The 13001-nt window shown below is 37.5% G+C and overlaps 1 protein-coding gene across 2 annotated transcripts; it reads right to left on the bottom strand.

Annotated features, from left to right (window-relative positions):
• Positions 1 to 395: 395 nt before the first annotated feature.
• Positions 396 to 12105, bottom strand: LOC105038658 (argininosuccinate synthase, chloroplastic). Of its 2 annotated transcripts, XM_073260449.1 has the most exons (12): positions 11866 to 12105; positions 11181 to 11239; positions 10989 to 11070; positions 10220 to 10385; positions 9910 to 9958; positions 8554 to 8736; positions 4483 to 4557; positions 4215 to 4400; positions 3714 to 4014; positions 3450 to 3577; positions 3239 to 3327; positions 396 to 1262 (listed from the first exon to the last, which is right to left on the bottom strand). In XM_073260449.1, exons 1-12 carry the CDS (start codon positions 11933 to 11935, stop codon positions 710 to 712), a joined length of 1941 nt encoding a protein of 646 aa, XP_073116550.1. In that variant the 5' UTR covers positions 11936 to 12105; the 3' UTR covers positions 396 to 709. The 2 variants fall into 2 exon arrangements, with proteins under 2 accessions (XP_073116550.1, XP_010912835.1); XM_010914533.4 differs by lacking the exons at positions 3450 to 3577; positions 3714 to 4014 and having other exon boundaries at positions 525 to 1262; positions 11866 to 12092.
• Positions 12106 to 13001: the final 896 nt, after the last annotated feature.

The raw sequence follows: 13001 nt of genomic DNA, 5'->3' as shown, positions 1-13001 counted from the left end.
ATGTCAGGATGAAAGTCGACTAGATAATATTTACCTGGATCAATTTTCAGTATATGCAAGAATGATCACTGTACTCAACCTTTCACGCTACAGTTTATTCCGTAATTATTGCTTATCCTGATACACTTTCATGAAACAAGTGCCGGATGGCAGGAAATCTTAGTCCTGGGATAACATCCTCCACCAATAGGCCAGAACAAAGATGTGAGAGATAAATAAAATTGCTACCGACATCTTCCTTTCATCCAGAGAATGGTAGCTAACTTAGCACAAACAATAATGCTACTCAGCAGTACCCGGCCTACCAGACAATGGACACATACCTTTCTATCAACTATCTGACAGATTTGGATGATTATATTTGGACCACATACAGCTCTTGAGGTTATCATCCATGAAAGAAACCTACCAACAAGCCATAAAATAATTGAGCCACTCACTACCAGTCCATCACATCATATCACTTGTTGCAGCATCCATTTTCCACATCCCTTGCATATTGAAAGAGGGGGAAAAAAAAAAAATGAACCACAACACTCAACGACCTTATTTAATCCTACCATCAGATCTTGCACAGCGTCTGACAGAAAACTTCAGAATATACTGTGCCTACATAATGGCACAACAAGGAGGACCTTATGAATTAAAGCCTACAAAATATGCTATGCTTGCACAAGTTGATTCCCACAGGCAGGAGGAGAAGAAACACTCAGATGCCCCTCTCAAGCATTGCCCGGACTCTGGTAGGAAGACCATACAGCCTGATGAAGCCAGCAGCGTCAGCCTGGTTGTAGATGAGGCCATTTTCAAATGATGAGATGTCTTCCCTGTACAGGCTATATGGGCTCTTCCGTGATGCAAGGCTGACCGACCCCTTGTAGAGCTTGAGAGTCACAGATCCAGTTGTGGTATGTGTTATCTTCTGCATGAAGGCATCCATGGACTGGCGGAGAGGATCGAACCAGCGGCCGGCATACACCAGCTCGGCATACTTGAGCGCAAGCATGTCCTTCACCTGCATGGTCTCCCGGTCAAGTGTCAGGGATTCAAGTTCACGGGCTGCTGTCCACAGGATGGTGCCACCAGGTGTCTCGTAGATGCCGCGGGACTTCATGCCAACCAGCCGGTTCTCGACCATGTCCACGCGTCCAATCCCATGCTTACCACCAATCTCATTGAGCTCAGAGAGAAGGGATGCAGGGGAGAGCTCCTTTCCATTGAGGGAAACAGGCATGCCTGAATTGATGCCAATCTCCACATATCTGCAATCATTCAACTTAATTTTATTCAATTTATATATATCAATTATTTTAATAAACTACATAGGAGTAACCATTGGTAGCCATAAATACGCAAAGTAGTTGGCTTTCTATTGTCAGGACTGTAAGAAATACTCGTATGCAATGTTTTTTGCAAGCATACCATATGTAGAATGTAGCAAAAGAATGCTACGAGCATATTCCTTAGCTATGTTATCATATTACCTGATTTTCTCTGTCATGGACCAAGCAGCCACCAAACTTGTCTTTTTCTCAAAGGAAAGCAACAATAAAATAAACTACAATCAGTCCAGAAATGGAGGTAGATTATGTGTATCTAGTCCTTTTTCATCCATCTCTGGTACATGACGTGGAAGGTAGACTATGCGTATGTATTTGGAAAGCCCAATAATTATCAATCCAGAAGCTTCAGCCTTATGTCCATTTGATTTGTACATCGCACATGACCAACATTTGCATATACAAGTTTTTGGCCCCCAAAATGACAGAAGAACGAGAAATCAACCATTCTCGGTTCAAAGAAGAGAAAGAAGAAAGATGCAAAATAGCGGGTATACATCAGCAACGAGCGTATGCTTTGAAGTTAGAAAGAATGACTAAATCCAGAGAAGTTTTTTATCATCTGGTGTCAAAAGGTAAGTGACACAGTGATGAGGACTTATAATATGACAATGGATGCCCGCTGGCTCAGCAAGCTAGTGCAGATTTGAGTTGCAACAGGCTGGGATGCTGTCTTATACCTTGACATGTGTGCCACATGGCCAGAGCAAAGTTGCTACTGTCACTGGCTGGTGGAACCAATCTGGCCATCTAAGTACCTAGCTGCTCCAATCTCCATTTAGGCACTTTAGTTGGTCCAGACACCTAGCACTCCAACTAGATGTGTATCTCTAGGCAATCTAAGTGGATTCTATGTGGCTCCTTCGGTGGTAACTTCACAAACTGAAGCTCTTCCCAGAGTACAGCCATCAATATCAATATTACTATGCCTGACATGTAGAACATTTAGCATAACAGAACAATGAGTTTTATTAACTCATAAGCTGTATCACTTTTACAAGTCACCTAAGTCATAAAAATTTCAAGGTACAATCAAACAGCTCTTCCCAGAGTACAGCCATCAATATCAATATTACTATGCCTGACATGTAGAACATTTAGCATAACAGAACAATGAGTTTTATTAACTCATAAGCTGTATCACTTTTACAAGTTACCTAAGTCATAAAAATTTCAAGGAACAATCAGACAGCCTTATCCCACATGGGTTTGCCTATGCAAAGATATGAACTTTTAATGAAACCTGAAGGACCATCTTGGAAAGAGATTTGACATGCAAGAAACTGTGTTTGACCATGCAACAATGATCATACAATGAAGAGCCCAATCGGAGTATGATACTACATCTCAACATTAGTGTATACTTAGACTAGAAACTTGAAGAAGTTACAAGTTACACACACACAGAACTATTACAATTTTGTGAAGAATCTATAGTCTAACTTGAGCAGCAGCAAACTGGATATGAGGACAATCATTTCATTTTTCCCCTTTTTTTCCATTAAACAACATAAGCAAGATGAATGGATATACGAAATATGACCATGAAATGTTCCTGTTTAATCTTAGGTAGAGTTGATGAATCATGGAGAACTCAAAACTCTAATCAACCACCTATGGTGACTAGGTGTTTCATCTAGTGGATTGTGGGTCGCACAGGACTGCCTAGAAGCTTAGGAAGACCATGCAAAGGACCACCATTGCATGGTAACAAAAAAAAATGTGTTCAGAAGAACTGGATCTTTTGCGTATGGCACCATTATTGGCTACATTTTTCAGATTAAAAAGTCCACCTGGAGATACCAAATTCCTAAAACTTAATGCTACTAGATGTATAGAAAAACACTGAGACATTTAAATTAACTGATGGATTCATTCAAATAAGATGAGGCACTTACTCAGGTTCATTGGGCGCATCTTCTGGGTCAACGGTCATCATGTACATATCCTTCTTTGGCTCATTTGCAGGGTCCTCCAGAATGTCTCCCTTCAAAATTAAAGAACAGTTTATCATATTTTCATCGACAGCTGCATTTTGCAATTGTCTAAAGACTACAGAAAAAAGCATAAACACTACTAGCATATGATAAGATAGTACTAGAGATAAACCATTGTTATGCCTTCTATGCACCATTCCCGTAGTCTGAGAACTTCCAGTTCATATAGGATCATTTTAATGCGATGTAGGAAGGATAAAACTGTAACAAATTCCTCAGCTGACACAAAGTTATTTACATCTGCAGGGAAGAGACACTGGTTTAGGACAAAATTGCTTTCGTAAGATCAACTGTAGCGCAACTGCACAACAGCAACTAGTATACAGTCCACGTTGATCCCATGATTCACAACATTTTGGAGGTACACGTGCCATACACATAAAATGCAGTCTTTCTAATCTTTGAATCAATTGTTCCTTCATAGATGCCCGGCAAAAAGAAAATTTTCTCTGAATAGGTGCATATATGACACCCACAGAGGAACTCCATCCCCCCACCACCCCAACACACCACACACGCACGCACGCACACGCACGAAAAAATGGGTGGGCGTGAGGGTGGGGGTGGTGGACCATAGTCTTAGCTGGGCGAATTGCATCATGCCCCAACTGACATACCCCATTCTTAGCGACTAGGGTGTCTTTTTCGGGATTCTGCCACTTTTCTATAGCATTTCCCTGTATGCAAAATAGAATTCAAGGTCTTAAGAGGAAGTGAAGAAGTCACAGAGAATTTAAGCAGTACATCTGCTCAACAACAAAAAAAACTTGAGAATGCTAGTTGCAGAATTAAACATGTGAACAATAAAAGACAGGATAGCAACATCAAGATAATCATAAAATGGTTCTCCAGTGCCTTGGTGAAAAAGTCAAGATACCTCATGGCTAAGGTGCCATAGGTTCCTGTCTCTGCTATAAATTGATTTCTTTGAAACAGGAACAGGAACATTGTGTTTCTTGGCATACTCAATAGCATCTTCTCGACCTGTGATCTCCCATTCCCTCCATGGTGCCACAACTTTGAGTTCAGGATTCAAAGCGAAGAAGGTAAGTTCAAATCGAACCTGCAGCCATAGTTGATGGCACAAAAATGCTAATTAAAACAGCAAACACGTGGAAAGCATTCTTAGAAGTAAAAGAGCATACCTGATCATTTCCTTTTCCTGTGCATCCATGTGAGACTGCATCTGCACCAACTTCTCTAGCAACGTCAACCATTGCCTGTCATTTAATGACAGATCCATCAGACAGACTTGGTTTGCTTTCGGTTTTATACTTTTGTAGTTAAGCTTTAAGATTATCAAAGAATAGTTTAGAAGTTTATGTGGTGAGAAAAGACTTACAGAATTTTCTTTCGGTATTATACTTTTGTAGTTAAGCTTTAAGATTATCAAAGAATAGCTTAGAAGTTTATGTGGTGAGAAAAGACTTACAGAACCTTCAACAAGCATGTTCCTGACTATTTGGGCCAAAAGAAGGCTTATAAGTGATGAATATTAAAGGCATTAGGCAATGTCAGTAAGGACAGCTCAATGCTGCACTATATATTTATTTATGTACTTCATTTCAAGGATCTTAAACAACTAGGACCCTTTATTTTGTTTTCTGTCAACTAACATCCAATTTCTCCAGATAACAAGTTTAACCAATCACATGGCAAAAAATTTTCAACATAACTAGAACAATGTCAGCCTTAATTCAAGCTAGCTGCAATTTAGTTCTCGTCATGGAATGCAGCATGACCAACAGCCAACAATTTTGCTAATCTTCATATCAAGATAAGCTTATGTTCCTTTTGTTACTGCTATCAAATCAATTTCACCAACATTTCATTAGATGCCAGAATACTCAAGTTCTTTAATTCCCTACTATAAATTCTGAGACACCTACATGACCTGTGAATATGAAATCACCTACTTCCCCTTCTTTCTGCCACTCAATATACCATCTTGTCCATCACACAAACTGATCCGAGCCTCACTGTCAGTTTAACATTAGAGAAGCTGCTCTATAATGGTTTCATCAACTTAAGTGAATCAGTTTAGTAACCAGCTCACTAGTTTTTAATGGAATAACAGAACAATGATTACCTTATTTTCTAGTTTACCCATAGGCAAGTCTGTTGTCTCAAGTTTTGGCCACACTATTCCAAATGGCAGGCTCTACACTACCATCTTTTGCTGGGTATGCAGCAAATTCGTCGTTATAACACATGCTTCCGACATCCCCTACCTTTTAGTCTTTTGTAATGACATGTCTTAATCAATCATCAGCTTCGCTTGATTACTCTCTTTCCATATATTATTATAGTGTACATTATTATGTCCTCTATGACATTCATATGTTAAACGAGACTATGACAGGGAGCATGGCACATAGGCTACCATATGAATACTAATGACACAACTACTGAATTTATTGAACCGTCAAAAATCATCCAGTAGCTGCTCCTCAAGTTTCATGGCAATCTCCATTTGTTGTATTCCTGTGCCCATCAAAAGCTTTAGATGAACAGCCTCAACAATATTGTTTATACTTTATGGTCTTAAATTATGAATTTTTTCAGTGCTTTGAAATGTCTTCTTGGGCTAGAATCTAGTGGGTAGCTTTTGGAACTCGGAAGGGCACCAACCTCGAACAAAATAAAGAAGATGAGGGTTTCCATGCCTTTTCTCCAATAACAAGCAGTAAAAAAGGTTGAGGCGATATAGGTTTTGGTTTATTTAGCACTCTCTCTCTCTCTCTCTGCGTGCGCGCGCGCACGTCTGTCTGAGATTCTACTAGCTTTCTTTAGTAGCTGCAAAATGGCACATTATCAACTGATTTCTTAATTTTCATACTTATCCTAATCCACTTGTGCTTTCATTTTGAATTTTCAAATGCATCATTAACTTAACCCTCATTCTTTTTGAATTTTTTTTTTTTACCACTCATTTAGCTATCTTTGGCTTCTAAGTGGTCTTTACTCTTTGGAAACTAAAGCGATAATTTCTGTAGTGTTGTACTTGATTCTACTGGCATTTATATATGCATCCTTCCACAACATTATATCTCCTACTTCAGGATCAAACTGTGAGTCAGTATCAAACCGTATCTCACAACAGATACCACGCTAGCAACTTAATAAGCATAATACGAGGGAGATCTCGATCCTTTGTATATTCCATGTCCACCAGTATGACTATTTATAGACATTCTTCAGCATATGCAACATAGAAAAGTAATTAATAAGCAGCAGTACTATCCTACTTTCCCTTTCTATACTTGTGCCAGGTATGGTCAGAAGCTCTTCTACCCTCTCACCTACCCTTTTTTACATTTTTAAGAATCTAAAAGGCTTGCTTAGGCTTCATTTGGCATAATTGCCACTTTTTTTTTATTTCTTATTTTTGCTTCTGATTGTTTCTGCCTTTTTTTCAGTATTCTGAAAATCAAAATTTGCATTTGACAAGTAGGATGGGCAGAAGCCATGCCAAGTATCAGAGTGAGGGCATGATCAACCCCAAGTCTCTTGTATCAACATGATATTTTACCAACTCAGCCAGTTGACACCCTAGAAACTAGAAATATATTTGGTGATCACAATTGTTTTCATTTTTAAAATCAGAAAAATCAATAAGACATATCTAAAGGCAGCCACACTGTTTGATGGCAATGACGCTAGTGGTGGTGATGGGGTGGCAATGGCACCAGGTAGCAATGGCAAGTGGTGACGATGGTGGATGACAGTGAGGATGTGGTGATGGTCATAGCTGCAGCATTGGTGGTGATGGCATATGACAGTGTTGGTGATAGATACAAAGGGCAGAGGTAGTGATAGCAACAATGGTTTTGGCAGCAACTACAGTGGAGAGGTTGTGGTGATAGCCTCAAGGGGCAGTGAACATGGAGGTGGTGAGTGGTGGCAGCAGTGGGTGGTGGTGTTAACAATGATTAGCAAGGTGTTGAGGGGTAGTGGAGGTGGAATTTGATATTAGATTGTGATAGCGAATAGTGTTATTTTTGCTTTCCAAAATTTTGAAACTGCAAATTTTTCATTTCTAGAAAGTTTAGGATAGTGTTTTAAAAAGGCATACCCAGGTGCAAGGCATAGGCAAAGCCCACCCCAAGCACATTGCTTCAATCAAGGCAAGCACCTTTAAAGAGGCACATGAATGGGTGAAAGTCATTGGGCAATGGGGTGTGGCAACTGCTTGTACATGAAAGCAATGGCATTATGGTTTTTTGGCTGCGGCCAAGTCAGGCATGACCACCTGGCATGCAACATACTGAGAGCCAAACAGGAAAGGCAGTTACACCCAACAATATCCTGCTGGAGGAGCAGGCTATGACAGCAGACGGTCATAGGCAGGCACCACCGAGTGGCTTATCATTGGATGTTGCACCTTCCTAACCAGCAAATATATCAAGTCACATCATTCTAATAGTGTATATGAGAAACCCTCGCCAAAGATTAATGTCATTATCCTATCATAGCCTCTTATCTTGGCAATCAGATTCTATCAACCTAGAACCTCCATTCAATGGATTTGTCCATGATCAAGATAGCAGGTCAACTGACCTTGTACCATATAGGCCTAACAGCTCGGAAAACCACTTAGTAGACCATGTCAGATCTAAAGAAAGCATGATATTTTATGATCTCATAGCTCTCTTATCTGACTTCTAAATTGAACATCCCAAAACACAGAGAAAGCAAAATTATGTCATCATTCAAACTACTGCTTCTGTTAAGATTTGTTAGTGACGAGGGACATGTATAAACTTTAAAACTTACAAGAATGAACTTACAACTAAAATACCACATATAGTCAGAGAAATTTTTAGCTACATTCACCCATAAGAAAACTAAGGTGCGAAAAACAAAAACTAAATGTCTATATCTGTTATGACATGTAATTAGTCAGGGAAAGACCTGTTTAGAAAAACAAAAAGAAAAAAGAATGGTGCAATCCATCTCAAATTCAACATTGTTTTTCCTATGCATTTGTTACAGGATCTTGAATTGAAAGTCATATTTGTTGCAGAACTAAATCCATCGATTATAATAAACTATAATGAGTAATTCGTCCCTAAGGTCTGCAAGCATTTAAAAAATGTTATTACTTATTAGGTATTAACCCACAATCCACAGCTAGCCACATACCGATTCTCTATAATCATAACTAGTTCAATTGAAAAAAAAAAATGAATACTATATATACATATGAACATCACCTTAGCAATAACAGGGCGAGCCATCGAGGTCCCAAGCAAATACTTCCTTTCATAGACAGCCCCAGCTCGCAAACAGGGGAATATGTAATCTCTAACAAATTCCTCTTTTAGATCTTTGACAACAAGTTGACTTGCACCACTGGCTTTGGCTTTTCTTTCCAAGCCATCCATCTCCATGACACCCTTAAAAAAAAAAGACAGGCATGTTTGACAGATGAACTGAAATGAGTACTTGGAGGGAATTTATGATAAACTAATGCCCTGTTTGGGAAGATCCTTCAAGATCTGGAATGATCCGCCAAAGAAAAGGTCATGCATGGGGTGGAGGGGGGGCTCACGGGTGTTGAGAGCCTTCTTTTTAATCCCACGGAGATCAGGCCCCATGATAACCCACATGCTCTCCCTACTCTCTCCCGCCCTCTCCATTCCTCCCCCCCATGCTCTTCCTCTGGCCAATCCTGCAGTATCGTGAAAGGTCATCCCAAAGAGGCCCTAAATAGTAAAAGTTTTAGTTGATGTTGTATGACAAAAAAATGGGGTAACCTGTCACAAATTTTAGTGAGGAGAATTCTGAAGTTGTGTTATTTGATGAAATGCATGAACCAAATGAGGTCTCATTTATAAATATGATGGATGGTTTGATGTGGAACTGGGAAAGCTCTGAAGTAATTTGAAGTGATGAGTGTAATTGGTATCTTTATGACTATACTGCATGAAATTAGATTGTTTAGGTGCTTTTGCCCTTTAAAAAATAGTCACCTGCTTCATAGTAGTATATTACAAGAATTATATAGGATCCGGTGGTTAAGTGATATACACAAACTTAGTTCGACTTCCATGTTAGTTTGTTTAAATATATGGCAAAATCTCGTGCCCTGAACAGAGCACAAATGGATTTTAACACATCGAATACCAAGAAACAGCATATTATTCAGCATGTTATTTTCAATAACCTAAACATGAAGAACATTGGTTCATGGAATGTGATGATACATGGTAATGTCTAGAATGATTGTGGTGACAAAGCTGTTCAACAGAGAGGCAATATAATTGTGGAATATAAATGAAACTTAGTTACCGGTTAGATATTTGAAACAGCATATTCTGTTCATCTGTGCAAGCTTGGTCACAATGCAAACATAAATAATTTGAAGATGCCATCTAATATGTGGCAGACTATTGACTTGATCGAGTGCATGCAACTTTGAAAATCAAATTTTCAATCACGTTTGAGGTAAAATGTATCACCTCAGGAGTACTAAATCATGAAACAATATCCAAGTATATGATTTACAATAAGAAATCGAAATTTTCTAGTTCACTTATGGCAAACCGACAACTCAATCAGTCACTTACTTGACCAACATCTGCAGTGAAGCAAACAACTTCACATCCATAGTTCTCCCTGCAATTCATAGATGACAGAGAATAAGATGGTGGGAAATGCAACATTAAGTGGTCCGCATAAAGAGAATAAGGCAATTATTCCTTGCGTCCAACTCAAAACTTCAATGATAAATGCATTCATATAAAATCTTAAATTATTGGCACACCATACACTGCAGGTTCTTCTTCCATATAAGAATATTTGTAGCACAAGAGGGATTTTAGATTAAGTTAAAATGACAAATAGTAAGGTACATTCTATGCAAACCATGACCTATACCTTAGCCATGGGACAATAACTGATGTATCCAAGCCACCGCTGTAAGCTAAAACAACTTTATTCAACTTTCCACGCAATCTGCTACCATTATGACTGCCATAAACATCAGTTTTTCCAGAAAGTGTCGGATCTGTCCCTTTTTCATCAGCAAGTACAAACTGAATATCTGCATATTGATGACGGGGAAAAATTAAAACATACAATAGCAATAGCAGAAGGTATCACCATGAGCAACCAACCTAACAATGTTTCTCGAATACAACCTAAAGCAAATATTTAGATGAGATTAACTGATATTTATATTAAGTTGATGGCAGAGACATGTAAAAAGATTCCCCTCTTTTGGATGCAGAAATTAGTTCTCTAATGTGTCTCCCTTCTTTCGGGTACTCATATAGTTATGATATGAGAGAGAGAGAGAGAGAGCATTCAAAATCATAATTTTCATATGCCTGTATATTCACTTAAAAATAAGCAAGATGTTAGATTTTAATATCTTTGATCCATGTTAACATTTCAAAGGAATTTTGCAAGAAAATTATGCTGGAAAAGTATAAAACATGGTTCACACTTCAAAATTTTGAAAACATTCAGTTTCAACCAGAATCAATCAAAAGCCAACCTTTATTTTGTTTTGGTGGCAAGTTCATACAGTGTTTGTGTGTGTATGCATTTAAAATTTAAGTGCATATGCAACTGACAGAAAATGAATTCCAAAACAACATAATTTATTCACCAAGATTAAAACAATTTGCTCCTCATCACATACCTTTGTTCCCAGTAACACATGTTTGTCGCGAATTCTGGTTAATGTTCACATGGCCGCAGAACCCACTTGACCTTGCACCCACCTAATCAAGTATTAACACTATGAGCACATTGCACAGAGAACATAAAATTATATCAAAAAGAAAAACAAAATTAAGAAAGTCAAATTACAAAAATTCAACAGCTTCAGTACCTCCAGGTGGAAGTTGGACTTCTTAAAGTAGCATATGTTATCCCGATAGGCGGGTGTTCCTTCAAGAATAGAGAATTTTGGTTAATAAGGGATCATAAGCAAAACATGTCAGACACGCATGGGTTTGCATATATTGAGCATAATTTATCATTTCCTCTCTTAAGCTAACCAGTAAAGAGAAATGTGAAAACAATTCAGTACATGCATATTGAATAAATTACAATCTTTTTGATATTAAATTAAAAATCTTTACCCATAAATTCTTGCATCATTTTTTCTGCATATTGCTTCATATATGTCTAATGTTTTGAAAGTTTCAAAATCAGCTACTGATGGGAAACAAACGGGTTTCTTCCGAAAACTCCTATAAGTAGAGATTCTAACTTCAGCTTTCATAACAGGAAAAAGCCTTTGTCGGCGATTTGGAGAGACATGAAAAGGAAGCAGGACTCAGATCCAATGGAAAGACATGATATTATATTTTTAACAAAGAACTAAAACAAAGGCTGCAAATTAAAGGAAAAAAAAAAGAGACAGAGAGAGGAAGAATCATGTGGGTCCAAACATCGAAATCAGCACAATCTCCATACAAAAATCATTTTTCACGATTTGAAACCCTAGAAAGATAACAAGGACCCAGGAAAGAAAGAGAAATCAAGGAAAAGGAGCAAAGATTCCGAGTTACCACAAATCCTCGGTCGATGAAACGAAATCTTCGAAGAAGAACAGGCCCCAATCGCCTGCAACTGAGCCATGCAAAGATCTCCTCCAATCCACCACCACCACCACCACCTCCAGGCGACGATTGATGGATCAAAAGCTAACCAGATCTACGACTTCGACGAACAAAGGATCCCGGAGAGATGAGAATGGCCAGAGGCGGGCGCGGAGCCCAACTAGAGTTCGACGTAGTCCGATCCACGCTGTTCTCGATTGTCGGTTAGAACTGTTCCACCACGTAAGCGGCCAGTTGACACCTCGACACGTGGACAATCTAAAGGTTGCGAGAGGCTGAGACTTTTAGGGTTCTGATCTCTTTCGCAAGCCTCTGCTCCGTTCTGTGATGGGTAAATAGGATGAAATGTGGGTCGATTTATCCTTATTTTTATATTTTTAAAGTAAATAAACTATTTTTTAAATAATATTTGTTTATAAAATTAAATAATTTATCTATTTAGAAGATGATTAAATTATTTTTTATTGATCAATAAAATAAATATTTAATTTTATTTTTAATATATTTTATTTTTATTTTCAATGCTTCTACCGTCCTCAATAATCTTGTCGTACATTTTTTTTCAAAAATAAAAAAATATAAAAAATATTTTAAAAAATATAAATAAATTTTAATAACTTATATAAAATAATATAAAAAAATAAATAACAAAATTTAAAGTTATTTTTTATATTTAAAAATATGATTAAATTATTTTTTATTAAAAATAATTTATTTTAAAAATATAGATTTTAAAATATATTTTATTTATAAAAAAAATGAATAGCACCGTCCGCACATATAAAGTACCTTACATCTTTCAATAACAAACCAACACATTATTTAAAAAAATAAAAATATATATTATTATCTATTTTGATTGAAATTTTTAAATAAAAAAATTATTTTTATTATTTTTTATAAAAAATTTATTTTTTATTTAATATATTAATTTAGTATTGAATGGTGCCAGATAAACATAATAGACTATTCTAATCAATAACTTTTCACATGAAAGGCCTCATGCATTAGATGCCATCGGACCGCATCAAATCTCATGGTGGATAACAAGCCACGCTGCCCTTGTGTTTCACCAATTCTTGATT

This window comes from Elaeis guineensis, chromosome 1 (assembly GCF_000442705.2).
Source record: "Elaeis guineensis isolate ETL-2024a chromosome 1, EG11, whole genome shotgun sequence".
NCBI lineage: Eukaryota > Viridiplantae > Streptophyta > Magnoliopsida > Arecales > Arecaceae > Elaeis > Elaeis guineensis.
This window is presented reverse-complemented; position numbering and strand designations above follow the sequence as displayed.

Coding starts and splice junctions, on each gene's coding strand:
- LOC105038658 (XM_073260449.1), bottom strand. CDS start 11,935: ATGGCTCAGTTGCAGGCGATTGGGGCCTGTTCTTCTTCGAAGATTTCG. Junction 8,737..9,909: donor TCACTGCAGATGTTGGTCAA/GTAAGTGACTGA, acceptor TTTTTTTTTAAG/GGTGTCATGGAGATGGATGG. Junction 3,578..3,713: donor AGAAAGACTGCATTTTATGT/GTATGGCACGTG, acceptor TCTTCCCTGCAG/ATGTAAATAACTTTGTGTCA.